The 25833-nt window shown below is 45.2% G+C and overlaps 1 protein-coding gene across 1 annotated transcript in view; it reads left to right on the forward strand.

Moving 5' to 3' along the window:
* LOC115787873 (glutamate receptor ionotropic, kainate 5-like) overlaps positions 1-25833 on the forward strand; it is a 128985-nt gene that overhangs the window by 44839 nt on the left and 58313 nt on the right. Inside the window, exons 4-7 of the mRNA XM_030740641.1 lie at positions 764-929; positions 3406-3584; positions 8211-8264; positions 20444-20605. Coding sequence (XP_030596501.1) covers positions 764-929; positions 3406-3584; positions 8211-8264; positions 20444-20605 — 561 coding nt within the window. The remainder of the gene's footprint in view (positions 1-763; positions 930-3405; positions 3585-8210; positions 8265-20443; positions 20606-25833) is intronic.

The following is a 25833-nucleotide window of genomic DNA, read 5'->3' on the forward strand; positions in this document are numbered from 1 at the left end:
TATATATATTTATATTCTTTTCTTAGTGTGAATTATTATATTTTTACTTATATTTATAATAACTGCGGCTGCTGTTACACCCAAATTTCCCCTCTGTGGGACAATAAAGGCTGTTTCTTCTTCTTAAATTATAATATTATATTTAGAATCCCCATATACCAATATAATTTCCTAAATGCTGTCAATGCAATCAATGGCAGTGAGAACCAGTTTTAAGTACTCTATTATCACTTTTGACCTTCAGATCAATCTGTTGACCTTGAAGGAGAGGTCAGAGGTCAAATGTGACATGATATTTTAAATCTTTATACTGTCATTTCTATATGGTTATAACACACACCACACATGTAAGGGTCACAGTTTCTAAGTTATAAGGCCTTTGTGCCAATTTTGGACCAATAAATCCTGAAGTTGACCTTGAAGACCTTGGTGGATGTAAGCCAAATTTTAATGGACTGTTAAGATGACCCCACGCTACATCCCTACAAAGTTTGATCAGGATTTATTCAAAACATTTCCAGCTGTTGTGTTTACAGAGAGAATGACATGCAAACGCTACCAAAAATGTGACACAGGTGGAACACGTGAGTTTCACAAAAAAAGGTGTGCGTCATCATGGATGCATTCTTCATTCAAGGCAAAATAACAGCAACATATAATTTGCCCTTTATATCCATACAAACCTGTAACCTGCATAGTTTATGTTTTAAGTTATAAAAATTAACATTTCAGACACTCCCTTCACATTTCTTCACTCCCTCAGATCCCTCATGTGAAGATTGGTCCTGAGGAAACTCCGAAGCTGCCGTATCTTCGCTTCGCTTCAGTGACGCTCTATCCAAGCAATGAAGACCTGAGCCTGGCTATCGGATCCATCCTGCGCTCCTTCGGATACCCGACAGCCAGCCTCATCTGTGCCAAAGCAGAGTGTGAGTCTGATGGTTGTGCTCTTTGTTTCCTCTGTTTGACGGTTCCACTGCAGCTTCATCCACTTTAAGGATGAAAACGATCGAGTTTGGAGCCACCGTGGCTTCTCCAGCATGAACTTTATGAGCTGAACTCAAACTCTCGGTTTATTATTCATGGTCGACTCTGCATTCAGTCACTCAGTGCTGCTCCACTGGAATTAGATACTTGGCAAAGTGCTGAAGGAGTGAATTTGTTGAACAGGAACAGTTGGGGTTTGTCCACAGCAAGCAGTTTTTCCAGACTCTGTAGTGTTCAGTGAAATTTCGAGGCGTTACATTTAATTGGAGCTCAAATGGCATCATTAAACAGGTATGAGATGCTTGAGTGTTGAGCTACATTTACACTGATGACCTAAAAATTGCTGTTGGTTTTTCACGTGTCGGAACAGCTCCACGAAAATCACAAAGCCTATCAGCTCTACGTCTTCCCACATCTTCACTTCCCTTACTGGTTCCACCTGTGTCTCATTATCAATCAGGCGTCTGTGTACGGCTAATCCTGTCCATCCCTCCAGCTTTGTCAGTTCAGTTGTCTCCATATTGACTGAGCTCTTGCTCCATGAAGTTTAGGTTCTCAGTCTCAGTCTGTAGGAATAATCCTGCATTTCCCCTTCAGTAAAACAACCTTCAGTTGTACTACTTTGATTTTGCGAGTTCCTTAAAGTTTCTCTGTTTTCCAAGCTGATAGTTGCTGTCCTGCATGTGGTTCCTTATTTGAGTGTGCACAACATTTCTGAACTTGAGATGCAACTGACTGCATTTGTTCCAACATCCTCCAACAACCTGTTCATGGTTTGCTCTGACTGCGTGATGGAGCCACAAATCAGTCCTTGTTAATGCATTTCAGGTTGTTACACCGACCAGCTGCTCTAGCAGCAACTTGACTACAAATTGACAATGACTTGTTACTTTGTAACCTGGATTTCCAGGTTTTCCAGTGGCATTTTTAACAGTTTTCCACCACTGTGTGCTGGTGTAAAGCCAGCTCCTTAGTGCTGTCTGACTTTCATTTTTTTTCTGCCATTCATTATCCTTTTATTCTAGCATTCTTCCTTTCCTTTCCTTTCCTTTCCTTTCCTTTCCTTTCCTTTCCTTTCCTTTCCTTTCCTTTCCTTTCTTTAACCCTCTAGCCTTCTCTCTCACTTTTATTTTAACCTTCTTCCTTTTCTCTCCACTTCCTTCAGCTCCTTCTCTTTTTCCCTCCACCCTTCCCACATTAATCTCCCTCTACTTTTTCCAGCCGACTGAGCTGCCCCGGCTCTCTGTTCTAACATCTCTCAGTCTTTAGCCGTAGCCTCGGCCCGTTAACGGCAGCATTTAACGGGCTTGTATTGTTGTCCTGAGTGGTGCTGTCGGCCAGTTAAACTCAGCGGGGCTGTGATGAACACTTTATGGTGGCGATTAGTGGAGACACGCCTGCTGCTTCTGTCAGGGACAGACGAGGTAACGAGACGGCGGCCGACCGGCTCTGAATGTTAAAACTGAGGTGATGCAAGCACAGCAGCCTTTTCTAAGAGTTACTCAGGAGGTATTTTAATTAGATTATTTCTCATCTATTTGGCCTTTTTAATCTTCCCTTAAATGAAATGATTTCTCAGTAGTTTTTGTGTGTTTGTTTCCCTCCTGTGGTGCTGAAGCTCTACAGAGCTGCAGCTGTCACAGTTCAACATTTCCTGTATTTGAGCTGGTCAGATAATTTTGTTCCGGATAATCTGTGACCACTTGCTTTCAAACAAATATATAATTTCTTATATTTCAAACAAATATACAAAACAAGAAAAGAAAGATGTTTTTCACTATTGCTGTCTAACACAGTGCATGGCCTCTGTGTGATACTGGGGCTTGCATTGCATGTTTTTACCTGGAGGCCCTCATGTGTGGGACAACACTTCAGTCGCAGCAATATACAAATACAAATACTGAATGCAATGGGAAAAAATGACCATAAAAAGCATCAGAAATTGATTTTGATTTAACAAAAACTCTAATAAGTAAATCCTGTCTCAGCTGTATGGACTCATGGGTCCAGATTCATTCTCAGAGGAGAAAATTAATGGACTTTCAGCATAATCACCTTCATCCTGGTCTGTTTATCACTTCCTTTTAGGCCTGGAAGTCTGTAGAGCAGCGGCAGTTATTTGTCTCTCTAATGACTCTGAGTCCCATCAATTTCTGGAACCCTTTTTTACAAGTCAGAGCAATAATTTTACAAGCAAACAAGCTAAACACTCAGCCGAGCATCATTCATACACACTGGTCTCTTTTTCAGCTGCACATTAGGCACTTAAAACCACTTTGGATGAAGAGTTTTATTGCAGTATCGTGCACCTGGACATCTAAAAACTTTCATAGCCAAATGTAGCTGATTGTGAACCCAACCATAATCCATGATTGGTTAGACAGATGTCGTGACTCACACTCCTTTCCTGCCCTGTAGGCCTGCTGCGATTGGAGGAGTTGGTCCGCCACTTCCTCATCTCCAGGGAGACGCTGTCTGTGCGGATGCTGGACGACAGCCTGGACCCCACCCCCCTGCTGAAGGAGATACGTGATGACAAAGTGGCCACCATCATCATTGATGCCAACGCCTCCATCTCATACCACATCCTCAGGAAGGTCAGCACACCCACTGATTGAGCTCTTTGCATCAGCTCACTGTTAAACTTTCTTATTTCTGATGCTTTTCTCCTTCTCCAAACCTGCATTGCTTCACTTTTCTGTAGAATGAAAAGGAATCCATGATTGTCTTTTTTCTTAAATTGGAAATCGCACATTTGAAATAACATTCTTGAGCCATTTAGGAGTAAAATGTGATGAATAATTACAGCTTTAGCTTTATAAGAAGCTAAAAACTGATGTTATGGTTCCAGAATAGCCTCTTGTGACGCCAGCTATAGATTCACTGATTTGGCAGCATTTCACTTGTTGGTGATGAGCCAAGGCTTAATGGGAGCTGCAGTGCAAAATCACCAGGAAGTACATAAGTGCAAGTTAAATAAGAAGAATAAAGCAGGAAACAAAAACATATTTTAGCAGCTGTAGCGGGAGGAGCTGATTAATTTCCATCCATCCATTCATTTTCTTCCTAACTGCTGTAGGGCGAGAGACGGGGTACACCCTGGACAGGTCACCACCCTTTCCCGGGTCACGATTCATTTATTTTATATTGATTCTAGTGAAAATGACTGATCACCTCATACGTCCACTTTAGAGAAACTGAGCAGATCAAAACATGTTGGTCACACTCAGACAGGAAACATCACTGCAGGTCAGACAGCACATCCACGCATCCATGCATGCATCAAAAATAAACAAATGGACATAATTAAATCAAATGTTTGTTGTTTTACTTAATTTCTACCACACAGCGCAGCACCTGCACACGACAGCAGGCTCAGATTAGTTTGAAGACTTTGGCTAAACTTAGCAGAGCTAGCAGCAGCCTTGGTTTCTTCTATGCTAGTGTCCACAGTGTAGAACATGGTTCCACCTGGTTCCACCTGGTTCCACGTGGCCTTGGCTGTGACGTTCAAGTACAGCAAAACACTGCTGGTTAGCACGGCTACTTTCCACCTCACACAGGCAGGTTTTCTGCAAGCTTGGCCAAAGACAGGAAAAAATATGGTGAACAACATATTGGACAATTTTTTGTAATACCTGTAGGTAACGGATGAAAAAGTAAATCAAAAGACAAAAACTGTTAGTCTATGTAATGGATACATTACAGAAACATGTTTAAATATCCAGGTCTGGAACAAAAAAACAGAAGTAAACATGAAAAATATTCAAATTAATCTCTTTCACCACTTGAGAAAAAGCATTGGAATGCACCATGTTCTGTATATGATTAATAGAAATATCATTCATTTTCAAATTAAGTGATATTAGCACGTTTGGAGCTTGGCTGGTGGTGCTGAGATCATCTGACAGGCTTTTGTTTCTATGCTGACTGAAGCTGGGCAGCAGTGGGACTAGCCGGACCTGCGTCCTCTGATCAATGCATGTGATCAGAGATATTTTAAAAAAGTTAACCTTCACATGACAAAATGACAAATTAAATATTTTTTACTATCCCAAGAACATGCGCAGGTATATTCAGTCAGATGCAAATGCAGTTTGCTGCTTTCATAAAATCCTGTACGTGTCAAGCTGAAACATGGGGTGGCAATGCCTATAAATACAAAACTGAGCAAAAGAAGCTGAAAGATCCAGAGTTCAGCTCTGAAGATCTGAATTTCATGGATCTTTGATTCCCCGCTGAACCAGAGTCTGATTATTGGGCCAAAAACAGCGCTGAGGAAACTGAAATCCAGTTTGTAACCATTGTGTTAGTAAAATGTTTCCTCATTTCATAAAACTTTATTAATCCTGAACAAAATTCACCATCATTCATCATTCATTTGTGAACTCTTCGGTCCTGCTCTGCTGTCTGTCTGTAACAGCTCTATTTCTTGGTTTTAGTGTTTCTTCCTCTGCGGTGTTTACAGGGTAGAACGGGACCTTCAGACACGCTGGGCTGGTTTACTGCCAAACTGGCCGGGAAAGTCGACAGACTTTAAAGCCACAAGCTAAATCGACCCGCTTTTGGCAGGTTGCAGCTTCCCTCTCATATCGGTAACCTTGGGGGAGTGCAAGAAGTTTAAAATACAAGACAAAATTACTCAGTAAACTCAGTCATGACTTTTTTAAGTTCAGGTCCTGCAGGCACACTGAAGGAAACATAAGCTGACAGTGTGCAGAAGGTTAATGGATTAATAACTGAAGCAGTCTGCAGGCTCTGCAGTATGAGGATGCCAGTTTAAATCCTCCACTGCCTGTCAGCTTCTGTTCTGGAAGACTTGTGCATTAACCTGAACGATGTTACACTGGGATGAAAAATGATCGAATTTCAACAAATTCTAACCAAACGATGCCAAAAAAAAAAAAAAATACATTCCCACAAAATCAGCCTGGACCACAGTAAACAGGAGATTGTTATTCCATCTGGAGTAAGTTATATTTAAGACTGGAGTAAGACCAGACTGTCAGAAACAGCATGAAGAGGAGGACCTGATTAGACCTGGGCTGCAGAGCAGCTTGCAGCTTTAATACTGTGCCCTACATGGGACACCTGTAGAAGGGTATCAGCTAAATCATCAGCTGATGTGAGCTTGCACCGAGATCAGCTGATCTTCTGATCTTCTGATCTGACTTGTCACTGAGTTTGACTTCATGGCCTTCCTGAACTAACAATACACCAACTGTCCTGAAAACTTAGTGGGAAGCACATTTTCCCCTGGACCCACCCAAGTGATATGAACCTGAACAGTAAGTCATAATGACACTGAACAATGAGTGAAAACAAACAAAAAAAAAAAAAAAAAATATATATATATATATATATATATATATATATATATATATATGCAAATGTAACTGCAACAAGTTTGTATCTTTACCACTGCTGCTTGTAGAATGCCTAAAGCTGTACAAGATCAACAGGAACCTAAGAGCCTTCATCAGGAACTCAGTGGAAATGTGGAGAACAACACTAGAGGCCAACTTCAAGCCAATTGCACAAGTTACCATTAAGTGCGCAATTTACCAAGGAGATGCTCTGCCCCCACTGCTGTTCTGCATAGGCCTGAACCCCTCCAGCCAGATCATTACCAAGACTGGCTACAGATACCTACTACAGAATGGAGCAACCATCAGTCACCTCCTCTACATGGATGACATCAAGCTGTTTGCCAGGAGTGAATGAGATATCGATCCACACCACCAGGATCTACAGCAATGGAGTTGGAATGTTATTTATACTGGAGCAGTGTAAATAAAGAGAGGGGAGATAGTCAGAACTGAGGGGATTGCACTACCAGAAGGCAACATTGCTGATATTCAGGATCACTAGAAGTACCTTGGAATCCTGCAGGCAGAAGGGAATCATGAAGAGGGCACTAGGAAAGCTGCACCCGTCATGTACCTGCAGAGAGTAAGGCAAGTCCTGAAGAGCCAGCTGAATGGGAAGAACAAGATCTGGGCTATCAACTCCTACGGCCTGCCAGGCATCCAGGCCCGGCTGGGATAATAAGCTGGCCAAGGGAGGAAAGAGAAGCCACTGACTGTCACGGCCTGTGGCCGAAGCTACGAGGTGGACCCAGAAACAGATACAGCAGTTCCAAAGTTGTTAGGTGGTTTAGACAATTTCCAGAAGGGTGGGCATGGTAGAGTAGTGAATGATCTCTGGGAAGCGTGGAGTAGAAGCCAGTCCAAGTGATGCAGGCGAGTGAAGGGGGTGATGGTCTCCGTAGGGAAGTAACTAAACAAAGATAAACACATGAGCAAGATACACAAAACTTTCCTAAGCATGAACCGGCTGAAGGTCGTTACCGCACAGGCTAACAGACACTCTGGCAAAGACCAACGATTTGGACTGAATACCTATTTGATTGGCGCAGAACAAGAAACAGGTGATGTACCGGCTTCATTGCAGAGAGGCAGAGAGACCCCAGTGCACCCGTCTCCTGATAGAAGTGAGAGAGAGCATCAACCACAACAACAACAGCACAGCATCATGGCACTGACATCAAGACAAGAAAGCTCCTTAGCATGCGTGGAGCGTTTCACCCCAAATCCAGCACCCTGAGACTGGACGCTAAGCAAAAGGAAGGACTAGTGAGTGTCAGAACCACTACACAGGATGAAACAACAAAGATCCACGAGTACATCAGGAAGATGGCCACAAATGATCATGTGCTTTGTGAAAACCTCCGGCAGAAGAAACCTGAGAAAGAACAGAACATCATGGAAGGACACTGTGTGGCCTGTATACAGCCTACATTCATCCATTCATGTGTGCACACTGAAAACTTTTAAAGATATAACAACCAACCCCAAATATATTTCAGTTTTCTCCATGCTGTTGTATTTTATTTTTTTTATTTTTTGCCAAATTCTGCCGAGTTTAAATGTCTTTTCACCTGCAATTTGCAAAATGAGAGCGCGCTGTGATTATTATCAACTCCCTGAGAAGTCTCCCTGAGAAGTCCTTCATCACTGACGGATCCTGTTGTAGGATCATCAGTTTCCAGCAGGGACACTGCTTCACATTCTGTCACATAACTCTCTAATTTAGGAGAAATGAGTTTGCAGAGTGGAAAATCTGGAGCAGATGGTTCCTTTTAAAATGAACTGTGACATGTTTCTGCAGAGGATGTTTTGGGTTGTGTAGCTTCACAGCGCTTTTCTTCTGCTTTTCTGCAGGCAAACGAGTTGGGGATGACATCAGCCTTCTATAAGTACATCCTCACCACCATGGTAAGAGCTTCACACCTTCATCACTTGGAACTTAGTTGGATTCACCTCAATGTCCACGATCCTTCTAGTCATTCCATAAAGAAGCTGAGTCTTAATGGTTTTACCATCTGTCTGATTCTTCATTCCTTCCTTTCCTTTAGTTATTGGCCAGTTTGAAACCTTCTCTCCATAGCTTTCTTCTTCAATAGGCTTTGATACTATTGACGATGGCTGATAAAGGCGTCCCTCAAGAATCATGTGTGATCCTTCCAGAACTTTATCATATACATATATACATTTTAAACTTTTACAAGCATTTTAAATTGAAATATACAAACATAACCCAGATATTAAGGATGTGAGAATGCACGTGTGGGAAAACGCCTCTCTAGAGGTGCAGTCAGTAACTTTGCCTTCCAGATAAGGATGCAATTTCCAGATGAGTTCCGGGGTTCAAATCCTGAGCAGGCTAGGCTGCACTTGCAAACAGTAACTCAGATAGTAACTCATACATGTGGTGCGCTCTCAAATGCTCAACTGCAGCTGACACAAAGTTCAAATGTTTGCCATTTGCTTGGGCCTACATTATTGCTGCTTGTGGGTATATTTTCTCATTACTTTGGTTTTCTTTTTTCTCCTCCTCCTCCATCTTACCCTGCTCCATTCTCCTCCATTACTTTGCTCCATTTCTCACTGTGTTGCCTGAACTCCCTCTTTCTTTCCATTTCTTTGATTCATTCTTTTTCTTTCTTCCTACATTTTGCTGCTTTGTTGCTGCTCATCTCCTTATCTAAATCTGTCCCAGTTCATTCATCTGGTCCTCCCCCTCTTTACCTTTCTTTGTTTCTACCCCTTCTGTTGCCCTTTGCGTCCATCCAGTTCTTCCTACCTTTCTCTCTTATCATATTTTTCTGCAATTTCACCTTCTTTTTTCTTTTCTTTTCCCTTCCTGTCATCCTAATCTTTCCTGCTCTGTTCCTTCTGAACCAGTTTTTACACCTTCAGGATGTTTGTAGGTCACATGCTAAAACTAAACTCTGCTACCTTGCTCACCTCCCCTCGCTTCATATGTCTCCTCTTCCCTCCGCTCTCCTCATCTCTCCAAGCTCGTCACAGATGCATGCTGGTCCTTCTGCCGTTTGTCATCATTATAATTTCGCTGTTCAGTGTCGTGCCCTTGTACAAGAGACTTTGTGTGGATAATAACTCGTCTCGATCTCTGCCTCGACTCTAAACACCATCGTGTCACATACTTTAACGGGGCCGTTCACAGGGGCCCTTCACGCCACACTCGCAGACCAAGGGCGAAATTGTCGTTCTTCCGCCTAACAGAAGCCTGGAAAGGAACCAAAATGAAAATTATTTCTCAATACTTCCACATGCACCTGTACACCTGCGGCACCTCTCTGACCTACCTTTAACTTTGCATTAAACACACTCTGCTGACTGTGACAAAACAGGCAGACTTCAGGGCACCGAATTCATCGCCACCGTTTCATTACGAGACGTCTGAGTTTAGGAAGGAAGCACAAAACTGGAAATTTCTTGGTGCAGCCTCCATGTTCATCATCTGTACATAACAAGCTGTTTTTCTGATTGGCTGTTCCTCACAAACAGAAGCTTCAGTGGCTGGTTGGAGCCTCCAGCATGCTTACAGCCATGGGTTTGAGATGACCATATTACAGACATCCTCTCCATATGACTTCATACAAATCCAAGAGTAGAAAAAAGCTCTCTGTAGAGCACTCTGCAGGCTTGATCTTTGGCTCACAGGGATCAGTTGGACTTAGACTGACCATGATTGAAACTTTGGGTTAACATCTGCCTTTAGAACAATGTATGTATGTATAACAGGAAATAAAGCAGAAGCAGAAAAACAGTAAACCCTCAGGCATAAATAAGTATCACACTCAACATTATTTAACTGTTAACCTTAAAATAAGGGCCTTTGCTTGCCCGCTGGTGTTGATGGGAGTATTGGAGTATGAGGTGTGATCAAAGAGTTCTTTCAACAGGTCCATAAAAATATAAAGCTTTACCTGATCTCACTTTCAAGATCATTTTCTCATGTACCACTGGACCGTTTTTAGTGAGGCTGACATGTTTAGATCTCTCAGTAGATGTCCTGCTATGTCCTGTTGTTTTGTGCATGTGTGATGGAGCTCATCGTCCCTCAACTTTGTATGTTTGTGACATGGACAAAGATAGACTGCAGGGAGTGGTCCAGGTGGTGAGGAAAGATTGGGTTGGTGTGGATCAAAGTTCAGATTGTTTTCCATTCGGTGCACAGCCCAGTGAATAACTTCCAGTAAGTGAGCCAAAAGATAGCAGCCATGCTGGAAACTGGACATGTTCAAGAGGATGAGGTTGAAGGGGAAATTAACCAAATTTATAGACATGCTCTCAGAACCTTCCTGTCATATGTACCTGAGCAGGTGTGATTTGTGTAATTCTTTGCAGCATTGAGTTACATACCACCTCATAAAGTGCATTTTTAAATGTAAAGTGCTGTTTGTATGATAAAATGCTCATCACATAGCCAAAGAAACAGAGAGGAGCGAGGTGCAGTGGGATGGTGCAACAAGCTCTAACTGCATGAAGTCTAGAAGAAGTGATGCACATGAAAGCAGAAGAGGGGAGTGCAAACTTTCATTTACTGCCCAACAAATGAAACTGGGTAACTGGGTGCAGGAAAGAAACTGCTGAGGAAACTCTTGCTCACCTGCACGACACTTTAATAAGATGCTTTTGTTCCCAACTAGACTGAACAGCAGAGGTGGATGTTGCACTCTATAATTCTGTGCTTTAAACCTGCCAGCCATTGCAGTATCACTAATAAAGGTTGGGTTATTTCCTAAGTGTGTGCATGCTTTCCTCTACAAGTGCCAATCAAATAATTATAATAATCTCACATATAACAGTTTGTATGTCTGTAAATATGTTTGAGAGGTTTTGTGTGAATGAATTGAGTGCAGAAAGAAAGGTGCTGAAAATTTGGCGTCATGTAAGACTGTGAGAGTGTCAAACCAAACATCAGATTAAGTTGATTAAATTAATTGGTTGCAAGGTCTCACATTTCCTCCAGAGTGATGCCATCTGGACCTCCTTCTTTATTTATTTGCATCACGGAGCGTCCCATCAGGGAACTCCTGTGTGTTGGCAGTGCCGGTCGGTTTGTCAGCTGGTCCACCGATTTGGTCCAGATTGAAAAAGTTCATCAGCATCTCCATCAAAATGACTCTCGCCAGGTCCTCCCCTTCAAGATTTTCACTCCACCTTTGTGTGGAAACACCTCGTATGCACACAAAATGAGCAAAAGCATGCAGGATTTTTGTGTTTGTGTCATTGTTTCTCACCTTGATTTCTTTGTTCCTTATCTTTATTATATTTTGTGGTCATATTGTGATATGTGGATCATTTGGCCTCTCTGTATACCCATTTGGGGTCCATTTTTTTGTTTTGTTTTTTCATTTTTGACCCAGTTTTGTACTTTTTTCTCGTTTGGGGAATTTTGGATCTCACTTTTGTTGCTTTGAATGTCATTTTCATTGTATTTCTTGCTGTGGTCACTTGAGTCATTTTTGTCATTTTGTTGGAGCGTTTTTATTGCTAATGCGATCATTTCACTTCTCTCAGTGTTTATTTTGTTTCTCGTTCTGATTCTTTTGGACTTTTTTCCACTCTTTGTGGTCAGTTTGTGCATTTCCGTGGTTGATGTTGATGCTGGGATAAAGGACAGCTGTGATTACTGGTGACACTGATGTGTGTTGTGCCCTATAGGTCAATGTGAGCTTACAGTAATGAAATGTAGCAGCTTGTGTGGCCCAGAAGCAGTTTTTTCATCCCAGCCCTTCTTGGAAGGTCAATTTGGCCATGGATGGGGGGCTCAGTGTCCTACTTCAATTGAGTTTCAAAAGCCCAAACTGCCTTGAGTCTGGGTGAAGTAATCAGTGAGTCATGGGTATTGATCAAAAGCCTCATCAAGCCTCTGGAGATATATGATGGTTATGTTCTTCTGAATGTGGCAGGGAAGGATCTAAATCTTACTTATTGCTCTTAAACATCACAAATCTAAGCCACGGTGAAAATGTTGCATCTCTTCCTCATCCCGACCTTGATCTGCCCTCGTCAGCTGCTGAAAAGCTGTTTCTGTCTAACATCCTGTCTAAAGTGTGCTGCAGTCACAGCTTCTCTGGTGTCCTGGGATGCTGTCGCAGTGTTTCCTCCCTCAGCAGATCTGGCCCGCTCGCTGCCACTCCTCCAGCCAACTGCTCTTTGTCACGGCTGGCACGCCTGCCGTCTGACAACGGACTTGGCTGCAGCTGAAATTGATTTGGCACTGGCAGGAACAACCGCACCACCAACTGCAACAGTTTCCCAACAGGCTGGGATGCTGTTAAGTAAATAAGTGTCAGAGGGATTCAGGAAAAACAGTACTCACCTCACACTCAGGTTAGCATTGGTGCTAAACAGCTGGACAGAAAAGATTCAGGGTGTGAATATTCCCAGGATGTTTGAGTAAAACATCATTTGAATTTTGGACCTCCGCTCCTCCTCCTCCTCCTCCTCCCTCCACAGACCCCGTTTCTGCAGACTAGAGAGAATCTGTGCCAAAATGTTTTCACACTGCCAAATAATGATGATGACAGCCTGTCCGTCCAGCAGTGGGCCAGACTGATGACTGCTGACCAGACATCTTTCCAAATTTAGACTCTTCAGATGCTTTATAAATAAAACAATATAAGTCTGAGCAATGACCTCATCAACGCACAAAAGCTTCAAAGATATTTCAGCCAAGAAAGAAAGAGAGCATCTTCACGGCCCCGAGAAAGTGACTCCTGGTCTGATATCTGATCTGCTCCCTTTAGCTCAGCATCCTGAATGGTTAAAACAAACTTCATCAGCACAAATCTGCTCCCCAGAGGATGAATCTTTTTTGTAGTGCAGTAAAGCTTGGGTTCGGATCTTTTTCTGTAGTTTGAGTGTTACAGGGTGGTGTGGGGTCTTAAAAATGAGGGAAAAAGGCTTTTAAAATGATTACATTTTCTTAAATTACATTTGGATGGCTGTTAAATTATTTCTAATCACATCAATGTGAGAATTTATTACAGATATGACCACTACACTAACTAGTGGACTGATGTGAAGTGTAAGGCTTTTAACACTTTAAGGCTGCTTTAATATGTTTAAAAATGGTTAATGGTAACTATGTTAAGGCTATACAGCAGCAAATTTAACAGTCACATTTAAGCCAAAAAACACAAAATTCTTTGTTGCATTTATATGGCTGCAGATCCGGTTAGGGCTTAGTTTAGCCTGAGTTTACTGTACTCTCATCATCCATCATCAAGGCAGAAACCCTGAAGATGACAGAGAAAACAATGATTTTAGCTCAGAAGCTTTCTTTGTTAGTCTGTTAATTTATTGCCTAATGGTTTTAGAATAACGATTAGTCTTGGTGGTTAAAGCTGCCAGTTTGAGCTTAGAGTAAGGAGAAAAAGGAGCGTTACCGCAGATCCTTCCTCCCAGCAGCTGTAAGACTTTATAACCATCACTGCTCCCAACAAAAACCACAATAGCCTACACAATGTAGGATAATATATAATATACTGTAAATAGTCCGGCACATCATGTACATTGTATATAGTGTTATTATTATTATTAGTAGTATTAAGGTTAATATTGTTTGTTGATTTTATATATATTCTTTTCTTAATAGTGTGAATTATTATATCTTTATTTATATTTATAATAACTGCGGCTGCTGTTACACCCAAATTTCCCCTCTGTGGGACAATAAAGGCTGTTTCTTCTTCTTCTTCTTCTTAAAAAGTCAGATGTGACTCCTGTTGTTTGATCATTTAGCATCTGGAGCTGACCAATGAGAAAAGAGTTTGGCCCTAAAGAGGCAGTAGAGTTTTTGAGAGTGTAAAGTGAGGTGCTGGTGAAAGAGCTGCTTACTGGATAAAATGTCAATGTGAAGGTGAAGGTATACCAGGTCATTGTGTAGACCAGTGGACGTGCACCATGGGTCATATTTGGTTCAGTTCAGACTAACTTTGGTCCATTTCCCTCGTTAGTGCCGTGTATGTGGGCTGGTGAGTTATTTAATACTGTGCTGTTGGTCTGATTCCAAGCAGACACGAGTGTGTGTGTTTTTATTTTTATTATTTATTTATGTATTTGGTCTAATGGACCCCTTAATGGAGCAGTTTTACATGATGGATGTGATTTGAGCTAAACTACTTTTACTTTAATTTGCTCTTTGCAAAGTGTTCAGAGAGTGATTTTCTAAGGATCGGCCATGAATCGTGCAGGGATTTAACTCTGATCACAGGGTCCTGCAGTCGGCTGTGTTTGAGCTCTGAGGACCTTTCATGAAACAGTCCCACAGCGATCATCCTGAATGTTTCTGTTCAGAGGCCTTTTTTGTTATCCTGGCTCATTTTTCAGTATTCAGAACACACAATCAGTTCAGGTTATAACCAACTATTAATGTGCATGAATATTTTTATGAGCTGTTTGCCAGCACACGCTGAGCTGATGATGCAGATGAGGCTGCTCCCACTCATCTCTTCACTACTGTCTGCCCCTCAGTTTTATTTGCACCTTAGACATTGAGGGTTTTGGGGGGCCGGTGTGGATGACCACTGATGACCAGTGGTCGGGTGCTCCTGTTACATCTTTCCCCTCAATTTTATGAGCACCCTAGCCTCACACACAACTTTACGCCTCATACATTCACAAACACATGCACCCATCATATCACTGACAAGTCAGGCGGGTCATCCTACACCCCTATTTCCTACATCTCACCTGGGGTGAGAGTCAGATGATGATTCGGGCTGGCAGCATCCCGGGGTCGCTGTTGGCCCTGGGGGGGCATACATTCGCCCCCACTTCAGACAGTGGGTGGATGTGGATAAGTGTGTGTCTTAGACAGAGACAGGGGTAAATGCACAATGTGTGTGGGTTTTATGTGGGTGGGTGAATATGTGGCTATGTGTATGTGTGTGTGTATGTTTGGACCTGGGTCTGGCCCCCATATTGTGGGGTCTTTACCTCACAAGATAAAGCTCCTCGAGGCAACTGATTGTTGTGATTTGCCGCTATATAAATAAAATTGAATGGAATTGAATTGAATGTACAGAGTCGAGGAGGGCTGGGGTTACTTCTCCCTACTGCTCCCCACTGGTCATTGCTGACACCCACCCATGAGTGTGTCCAAACTTCTGACTGCTACTGTATACATTTTTGTAAAAAATAACACAACTAAATAAATACAATAAAAGGAAAAACACTAAGTGGAGCATATAGAGAATCTATAGAGCTCATCTTGGAAGAGCGGATATGTTTGGCTCAACTGTGTATTCAGATCATAACTCTGATTGCAAAACCTGCCAGACAAGACAGGCTTTAAAAAAAAATAAATAAAAGGCAACAAGATTGCAAGGTCATTGCATACGGTCACAATAATTTTGGTGGTCTCGCAGTCTCTAACCATTGTCTTCCCTCATGTGACTGTAGCATTACTGCAATGTCCAAATAGGTGAGTTAGTCAAAAAAAAATTAAAGGAGGAAACTATTATGACCATTTTTATACTAAACGATAAACAGGTTTTTCTGCTATAAAGTTGGAAATTTTTACATGGGAGTTTATGGGGGCTAAGTCACTTTTGAAGCCAGCCTCAAGTGGTGATTAGAGGAACTGAACAATTTTTTGGCACTTTAATGTTAGCTTCATTTTTCAGTCAACTGAAAACAAAGAACTCTTTTCGTTTCAGAAAAACATAATTAACAGCTTTGTCTGGTGAGGGGATACACGGTAAAATCAGCAGGTGGACTGTTTGTTTGGAGTCTGCCTGCATTCTCCGCTCTTTACAGCTCAGGCTAAATGTCTCATTGTCAGCATCTGTTGCAGAACACAAACCCTGTGAGCGCTGAGCAACAGTTTGTGGTTTATTTCAGCAACAGAGCTCAGCGTGACACCAACTTGCCTTCAAGGACAATTTGAAGTTCTTTGAAATCCCCCAGCCTTTGATGTCCATCTTTTTTTCAAACAAAAAGAAAAGAAAAGCTTTTTTTTCTCTCTCGGCTTCCCTGCTCTGAATTAAACATTGAACTTAATGTTGTGAAAACTCTAATCAAGCTGTCGAAGTCAATTGTTTCCTTTTTCTTTTCTTGTTCTCTTTCATCATTGACTCTTAGTCTTGTCCATCCTTATTGGGAAAATCAAAAACCTGTTTTATTTGTCATTATCTATCGTCTACCTGGTCCTTACTCAGAGTTTCTGTCTGATTTCTCAGACTTTTTATCTGATTTAGTGCTCAGTTCAGATAAAATAATTATAGTGGGTGATTTTAACATCCGGTGCTTGGCCGGGCGCAGCCCGAAGAGGTTACATGGGCCCGCCCTCCTGTAGGCCCACCACCCGCAGGAGGTGTTGTAGGGGTCGGGTGCAGTGTGTGTCAGGCGGTGGCCAAGGGCGGAGGCCCTGGCGGACCGATCCCCGGCTATCGAAACTGGCTATTGGGACATGGAGTTTGCGCTTATGCGCCGAATGACAGTTCAGAGTACCCACACTTTTTGGAGTCGCTGGGTGGGGTGCTGGAGGGTGCTCCATCTGGGGACTCCATAGTCTTGCTGGGAGACTTCAACGCTCACGTGGGCAATGACAGTGAGACCTGGAGGGGCGTGATTGGGAGGAACGGCCTGCCCGATCTGAACCCGAATGGTGTTTTGTTATTGGACTTCTGTGCAAACCACAGTTTGTCCATAACGAACACCATGTTCGAACATAAGGATGTCCATAAGTGCACATGGCACCAGGACACCCTAGGTCGCAGGTCGATGATCGATTTTGTAATCGTATCATCAGATCTGCGGCTGTATGTTCTGGAGACTCGGGTGAAGAGAGGAGCTGAGCTGTCAACTGATCACCACCTGGTGGTGAGTTGGATCAGGTGGCGGGGGAAGACAGACCTGGCACACCTAAACGTATTGTGAGGGTGTGCTGGGAACACCTGGCAGAAGCCCCAGTCCGGGAGATCTTCAACTCCCACCTCCGGCAGAACTTCGACAGCATTCCGAGGGAGGCTGAGGACATTGAGTCCGAATGGACCATGTTCCGCACCTCCATTGTTGAGGCTGCTGCTCAGAGCTGTGGCTGCAAGGTGGTTGGTGCCTGTCGTGGTGGTAACCCCCGAACCAGATGGTGGTCACCGGAAGTGAAGGGAGTCATCAAGCTGAATAAAGAGTCCTATCGGGCTTGGTTAGCCTGTGGGACTCCAGAGGCAGCTGACAGGTATCGGCAGGCCAAGCGGAATGCAGCTCGGGCAGTGGCCGAAGCAAAAACTCGGGTGTGGGAGGAGTTCGGTGAGGCTATGGAAAAAGACTTTCGGACGGCATCGAAGCGATTCTGGCAAACCGTCAGGCGACTCAGGAGGGGAAAGCAGTGCTCCACTCACACGGTTTATAGTGCGGGTGGGGTGCTGCTGACTTCAACTGAGGCTATAGTCGGACGGTGGAAGGAATACTTCGAGGACCTCCTGAATCCCACTGACACGCCTTCTGTAGTGGAAGCAGAGTCTGGGGACGAGGGAGATGACTTGACCATCACTGGGGGTGAGGTCACTGAGGTAGTTAAACAACTCCTTGGTGGCAGGGCCCCTGGGGTGGACGAGATTCGCCCTGAGTTCCTGAAGGCTCTGGATGTTGTAAGGCTGTCTTGGTTGACACGCCTCTGCAACATCACGTGGAGATCTGGGGCAGTGCCAATGGATTGGCAGACCAGGGTGGTGGTCCCCATCTTTAAGAAGGGAGACCGGAGGGTGTGCTCCAAATTTCGGGGGATCGCACTCCTCAGCCTCCCTGGTAAGGTCTATGCCAGGGTGCTGGAAAGGAGGGTCCGTCTGTTAGTCGAACCTCGGATCCAGGAGGAACAATGCAGTTTTTGACCTGGTCGCGGAAAGCTGGACCAGCTCTTTATCCTCTCAAGGATATTCGAGTGTGCGTGGGAGTTTGCCCAACCAGTCTACATGTGCTTTGTGGACTTGGAGAAGGCATTCGACCGCGTCCCTCAGGGTGTCCTTTGGGAGGTCCTGTGGGAGTATGGGGTGTCTGGCCTGTTGTTGCGGGCCATTCAGTCTTTGTACAACCGCAGCGAGAGCTTGGTCCGAATAGCCGGTAATAAGTCGGATTCGTTTCCTGTGGGTGTTGGACTCCGTCAGGGCTGCCCTTTGTCACCGATTCTGTTCATAATTTTTATGGACAGAATTTCTAGGCGTAGCCAGGCGGCGGAAGGCTTCTTCCTCGGTGGCCCCAGAGTCTCATCTCTGCTTTTTGCGGATGATGCGGTTCTGTTGGCTTCATCAGGGGGTGGCCTCCAGCTCGCAGTGGAAAGGTTCGCAGCCGAGTGTGAAGCGGCCAGTATGAGAATCAGCACCTCTAAGTCTGAGGCCATGATCCTCAGCCGGAAAAAGGGTGGAGTGCCCTCTCCGGCTCAGGAACGAGTTCTTACCTCATGTGGAGGAGTTCAAGTATCTCTGGGTCTTGTTCACGAGTGATGGGAGAAGGGAGCGGGAGATCGACAGACGGATCGGGGCTGCTTCTGCAGTGATGCGGACGCTGCACCGGTCTGTCGTAGTGAAGAGAGAGCTTAGTGTAAAAGCGAAGCTCTCGATTTACTGGTCGATCTACGTTCCTACCCTTACCTATGGTCACGAGCTTTGGGTAGTGACCAAAAGAATAAGATCGCGAATACAAGCGGCAGAAATGAGTTTCCTTCGAAGGGTGGCTGGCCTCTCCCTTAGAGATAAGGTGAGGAGTGCGGCCATCCGGGAGGGGCTCAGAGTAGAGCCGCTGCTCCTCCACATCGAAAGGAGCCAGTTGAGGTGGCTCGGGCATCTGATTAGGATGCCTCCTGGCCGCCTCCTGGGTGAGGTGTTCCGGGCATGTCCCACCGGGAAGAGGCCCCATGGTAGACCCAGGACACGCTGGAGAGATTATGTATCTCGGCTGGCCTGGGAACGCCTTGGGGTCCCTCCAGATGAGCTGGAGGAGGTGGCTGGGGAGAGGGAAGCCTGGGCTTCTTTGCTTAGGCTCCTGCCCCCGCGACCCGGCCCTGGATAAGCGGAAGAGAATGGATGGATGGATGGATGGATGGATTTTAACATCCATGTAGATGCTGAAAATGACAGCCTCAACACTGCATTTAATCTATTGTTAGATTCAATTGGCTTCTCTCAAAATGTAAAGGAGCCCACCCACCACTTTAATCATACTCTGGATCTTGTCCTGACATATGGCATAGAAACTGAAGACTTAACAGTATTCCCTGAAAGCCCCCTCCTGTCTGATCATTTCTTAGTAACATTTACATTTACTTTAATGGATTACACAGCAGTGGGGAATAAGTTTTATTACAGTAGAAGTCTTTCTGAAAGTGCTGTAACTAAGTTTAAGGATCTAATTCCTTCATTGTTATGCTCTTCAGTGCCAACACAGTCCAGAGCAGCTACCTAAACTCTGCTCCCAGTGAGGTCGATTATCTCGTCAATAGTTTTACATCCTCACTGCGTACGACTTTGGATACTGTGGCTCCTCTGAAAAGGAAAGCTTCAAATCAGAAGTGCCTGACTCCGTGGTATAATTCACAAATGCACAGCTTAAAGCAGATAACCCGTAAGCTGGAGAGGGAATGGCGTCTCACTAAATTAGAAGATGCTCATTTATGCTGCAGCTAGAGTACTGACAGGGACTAGAAAGAGAGAGCAGATTTTTCCCATATTGGCTTCTCTTCATTGGCTCCCTGTTAAATCTAGAATAGAATTTAAAATTCTTCTCCTCACCTACAAGGTCTTGAATAATCAGGCCCGATCTTATCTTAAAGACCTCATAGTACCGTATCACCCCAATAGAGCACTTCACTCTCTGACTGCTGGCTTACTTGTGGTTCCTAGGATACTTAAGAGTAGAATGGGAGGCAGAGCCTTCAGCTTTCAGGCGCTATATAAATAAAATTGAATTGAATTGAATTTCATCCCTCACCATTTAAGATTTTCAGTCCCCTTCATTGTTTCTGCACCTCACAACGACTGCCCTGAAACACAACTGGCTGATATACATCACAAAACAGGTGACCTCTTTTCCTTCTGTCTTCTTCCTGCCTCACTTGTTTTGTTTTTTCTGTCTGTCTTCAGGATTTCCCCCTTCTCCGACTTGATGATGTGGTGGATGATCAGTCAAACATCGTGGGCTTCTCCATGCTGAACATCAGCCATCCTTTCTACCTGGAGTTCATCAGGAGCCTCAACCTGTCCTGGAGGGAAGGCTGTGACATCAGCCCGTACCCAGGGCCTGCGGTGAGACAGAGGAAACAGTACGAAGCTGAGAGTAGCCTGAGATGTTCTGACCTTACACTCATCTAGTGTCACACTTCCATAACTGACTGACCAAAAGCTCAGGATCCAAGATATCCTCGCATGCTTAGGTTAAAAAATGCTTAAAACACTTAATGTTGATATTGTAAATATAGGGTAAGAAGCATGAGTCCTGTGAAAATCAGTCACCTTTACTGTTATCTTGAGATAATTAAGAAAAAAAGCAGAAAGTCAGAAATGCATTTTTGAAATGTTTGAGTTGGGGCTCCATGAAGAACACCCGCTTTGAATGTTATCAGTCCATTAAACGCACAATATCAACAGTTATTAGACCCATAGTTAAGGGCCAGGAGGGGCCGTCTCCACCTCCTAGCCAGCAAAAAAGGTTGTTATCATCGTTCTAATCGAGGAACACTGTTTCGGTGTGACATGGACTGGAGTGGGTGTCTGGAGTGGATCTGGATTCATTGTAGTCCCTCCCAGCAGCCAGCTACCTCTCTAATTCAGCCGATTTGAATGTTAGCAGTCCTTAAATGCGCTTTATTAACAGTTATCAGTCCCATAAGTGTAGTTCAGACTGGCCCTCCTGTGCCTGCTAGCAGTCTCAATAGGCCGTTATCACTAATTACAGCAGAATCCAGATCCACTCTAGACATCCACTCCAGTCCACATCGCACCGGAACAGTGATCCTAAGGATGCCCATAGGAGCTGTGGCTGTAAGGTGGTTGGTCCCTGTCGTGGTGGTAACCCCCAAACCAGATGGTGGTCACCGGAGGTGAAGGGAGCCATCAAGGAGTCTTATCAGGCTTAGTTAGCCTGTGGGACTCTGGAGGCAACTGACGGGTACCGGCAGGCCAAGCGGAACGTGGCTTGGGTGGAGGTCAACGCAAAAACTCAGGTGTGGGAGGAGTTCGGTAAGGCTATGGAAAAAAAGACTTTCGGACGGCATCGAAGCGATTCTGACAAACATCAGGCAACTCAGGAGGGGAAAGCACTGCTCTACTCACATGGTTTATAGTGCAGGTGGGGTGCTGTTGACGTCAACTGAGGCTATAGTCAGGCGGTGGAAGGAATACTTTGAGGACCTCCTGAATCCCACTGACATGCCTTCTGTAGTGGAAGCAGAGTCTGGGGATGAGGGGGATGACTCACCCATCACTGAGGTTGAGGTCATTGAGGTGGTTAAACAACTCTTTGGTGTCAGGGCCCCTGGGGTGGATGACATTCGCCCTGAGTTCCTGAAGGCTCTGGATGTTATAGGGCTGTCTTGGTTGACATGCCTCTGCAACATCATGTGGAGACCTGGCGCGGTGCAACTGGATTGGCAGACCGGGGTGGTGGTCCCCACCTTTAAGAAGGGAGATCGGAGGGTGTGCTCCAACTTTCAAGGGATCACACTCTTCAACCTCCCCGGTAAGGTCTATGCCAGGGTGCTGGAGAGGAGGGTATCCGTTAATCAAACCTCGGATTCAAGAGAAACAATGAGGTTTTCGTCCTGTCATGGAATGCTGGACCAGCTCTTTATCCTCTCAAGGATGTTCAAGTGTGCGTGGGAGTTTGCCCATCCAGTCTACAAGTGCTATAGGGACTTGGAGAAGGCATTCAACTGCGTCCCTCAGGGTATCCTGTGGGAAGTCATGCGGGAGTATGGGGTGTCTGGTCCGTTGCTGTACAGCTGCAGCGAGAGCTTGGTCCTTATAGCCGGCAGTAAGTCGGACTCATTTTTTTGTGTTGGACTTCACCAGGGCTGCCCTTTGTCATAAATTTGTTCATAATTTTTATGGACAGAATTTCTAGGCTTAGCCATGTAGTGGAAGGCTTCTTCCTTGGTGGCCTCAGAATCTTGTGTCTGCTTTTTGCGGATGATGTGGTCCTGTTGGCTTCATCAGGTGGTGGCCTCCAGCTCGCAGTGGAACAGGTCACAGCTGAGTGTGAAGCAGCTGGCATGAGAATATATTGTGTATATTCATTCAAGATGGCGGCGCGCATAGTCGCAGCGGCTCAGTGCTCTCCTTTTCGGTGCTCTGTGAAATTGTGTATGTTGTTATGTGTGCTTCAACTGTGGCTCAACACATCACCATTATGTCGGGCGGACATTATAATATACAGACGGCACGAACTCCTACATATAGGAGCACAAAGTGAGCAGGCGGTTACGGCTGACTTCCTCCACTCTCACAACATCCCGGTGGACATCGCCAGACCACCTGGCTCTTTGTGGTTCATCATCCCTGTGAGGGGGGGTCGCAGACGGAGACGGCGCAGAGAAAGGAGGCAGAAAAGAGGCGGCAGAGCTGGCGTTTTGGAGAGGCTACGTAAACGGCCTCATAGACCTCCGTTACCCAGTGTTTTCCTCGCCAATGTAAGATCACTCCCGAATAAAATGGATGAGTTGAGACTGCTGGTGGCTACAAACAGGACCGTGAAGGACTGCTGCGTTTTGCTCTTCACTGAGACCTGGCTTCATTCATCCATTCCTGATGCAGCCATCGAGCTAGCCGGCAGGACAACGCACCGGCATGACAGAATGCGGACCTCCGGTAAGAGCAGAGGAGGGGGTGTGTGCTTGTATGTAAACAACAGCTGGTGTACAGACAGTATGACTGTGAACAGCCACTGCTCTCCGGACCTGGAGTACATGACTGTTAAATGCAGGCCCATCTATCTGCCCCGTGAGTTTACAGCTGTTTTGATCACTGTTGTTTATCTTCCCCCTGATGCTAATGCTAACTCGGCTGTTAGTCTCTTACATGACACGGTTTGCAGTCAACAGAGCAGATATCCTGAGGCTGTACACATCATTGCAGGAGACTTTAACCATGTCGATTTAAAGACTGTTCTACCCAAGTTCCATCAGCATGTTAATTGCCCTACAAGAGGGAACAACACACTGGATAAAGTCTACTCTAACATCAAGCTGGGTTTCAGGGCTGTGCCACTGCCACATCTGGGCCAGTCAGACCATCTGTCCCTGCTTATGATTCCAGCATACACCCCCCTCAGCAAAACTGCTCTTTCTACATCTAAGACTGTTCAGACCTGGCCTGAAGGTGCCTCTCAACAGCTGCAGGACTGCTTTGAAACAACTGACTGGGACGTATTCAAGCACCAGGACCTGGAGCAGTATACCTCGGCTGTTCTGGACTACATCAAGTTCTGCACCGACACTGTAACTGTGGACAAGAATATCCGGGTTTTTCCAAATAGAAAGCCATGGATGAATGGAAAGGTGCAGAGCTTACTCAGAGAAAGGAACATCGCCTTCAGAGCTGGTGATGGGGCGCTTTACAGCGCTGCCAGAGCCAACCTGAAGAGGGGCATCAGGGAGGCCAAGGCTGTGTATAAGAGGAGGATTGAGGACTGTTTCCAGAGCCACGACTTCAGGCAGGTGTGGCAAGGGGTTCGGCATATTTTGAACTACAAACCCAGCCTGTTAGTTGATCAGCGTAACATCAATCTGGCAGAGGAGCTGAACAGCTTCTTTGCACGCTTTGAGGTACAGCAATCAGAGACAGCCATCCAACATCCCTCAGCAGGCAGCAGCAGCATCCTCAGGCTGCAAGAGCAAGAGGTGAGGCGTATGCTGGAAACTGTGAACCCCAGGAAAGCTGTGGGGCCCGATGGTGTCTCTGGACGGATACTGAAGGTCTGTGCGGCTCAGCTGGCTGGTATTTTTACCAGCATTTTTAACCAGTCCCTGAGCCAGGCTGCTGTCCCTTCCTGCCTGAAGTCCTCCATTATCGTCCCCATCCCCAAGAAGAACACTATCAGAGGTTTGAATGACTACAGGCCAGTAGCACTAACACCAATTGTTATGAAGTGCTTTGAAAAGCTTGTCCGGGCTCACGTCATCTCCAGTCTCTCTCCCAGACTAGACCCCCACCAGTTTGCCTACAGAGCCAACCGGTCCACAGAGGACGCCATTGCCACGGCCCTCCACTCTGCCTTCTCTCACCTGGAGCAGGGGGGGAACTACGCTCGGCTGCTCTTTGTGGACTTCAGCTCGGCGTTTAACACCATCCTTCCTGGCAGACTGGTGACTAAACTGTCAGATCTGGGGATACCACGCTCCACCTGTCTTTGGATCAAGGACTTCCTGACAGACCGTTCCCAGAGGGTAAGAGTAGGTCCCCACCTCTCTTCAGCCATCAGCCTCAGCACCGGCTCTCCACAGGGCTGTGTGCTGAGTCCCCTACTCTTCACCCTCTACACACATGACTGCACCTCCATACATGCCAGTAACTGCATCATTAAGTTTGCGGATGACACCACTGTGGTGGGGCTCATATCAGGCGGGGATGAGTCAGCATACCGGGACGAGGTGCAGCGGCTGTCAAGGTGGTGCAGTGAGAATAACTTGATCCTGAACACCACTAAGACAAAGGAGATGGTAGTAGACTTTAGGAGGACAACACATGTCATTCAACCTCTGTTCATCGAGGGGGATGAAGTGGAGCTGGTTTCAGATTTTAGGCTCCTGGGAGTACATCTGCAGGATGATTTGACCTGGAGTATCAATACGACCAGCATTGTCAGGAAGGCCCAACAGAGACTGCATTTCCTGAGGGTTCTTAGGAGCAACTATCTGACCCAGAATCTGCTGGTGTCCTTCTACCGTTGCTCTGTAGAGAGCATCCTGACCTACTGTCTGTGCGTGTGGTTCAACAGCTGCACAGCAGCAGACAGGAAAACACTCCAGCGAATCATCAACACGGCTCAAAAGATCATAGGCTGTCCCCTGCCCTCCCTCCAGGAACTGTTCAATGCCCGCTGCCAGAGGAGGGCACAGAACATCCTCCAGGACCCCTCACACCCTGGACACTCCTTGTTTCAGCTACTGCCATCAGGCAGACGTTTCAGGACAATGAAGGCCAGAACAAACAGACTGAGGAACAGCTTTTATGCCAGGGCTATCATTGAACTGAACTCTGTGTGGTTTGGACAGTGATGTGGGGTGGTAGTGCTGACCGTGTGCGTGCGTTGGTGTGTGTATTGGGGCTAGATTCGTCTTAATTTACTATTGTGCACTGTATTTTAGTAATCATTTTTATCACTCATATTTTTATTATTTTATTATTTATTGTCTGAGGCACCTAAAAGGAATGCATTTTAAATTTCGTTGTGCAACTTCTGTGTACAATGACAATAAAGATTCTGATTCTGATTCTGATTCTGAATCAGCACCTCTAAGGCCATGGTCCTCAGCAGG

The sequence above is a fragment of the Archocentrus centrarchus genome, chromosome 11 (assembly GCF_007364275.1).
Source record: "Archocentrus centrarchus isolate MPI-CPG fArcCen1 chromosome 11, fArcCen1, whole genome shotgun sequence".
Taxonomy (NCBI): Eukaryota; Metazoa; Chordata; class Actinopteri; order Cichliformes; family Cichlidae; genus Archocentrus; species Archocentrus centrarchus.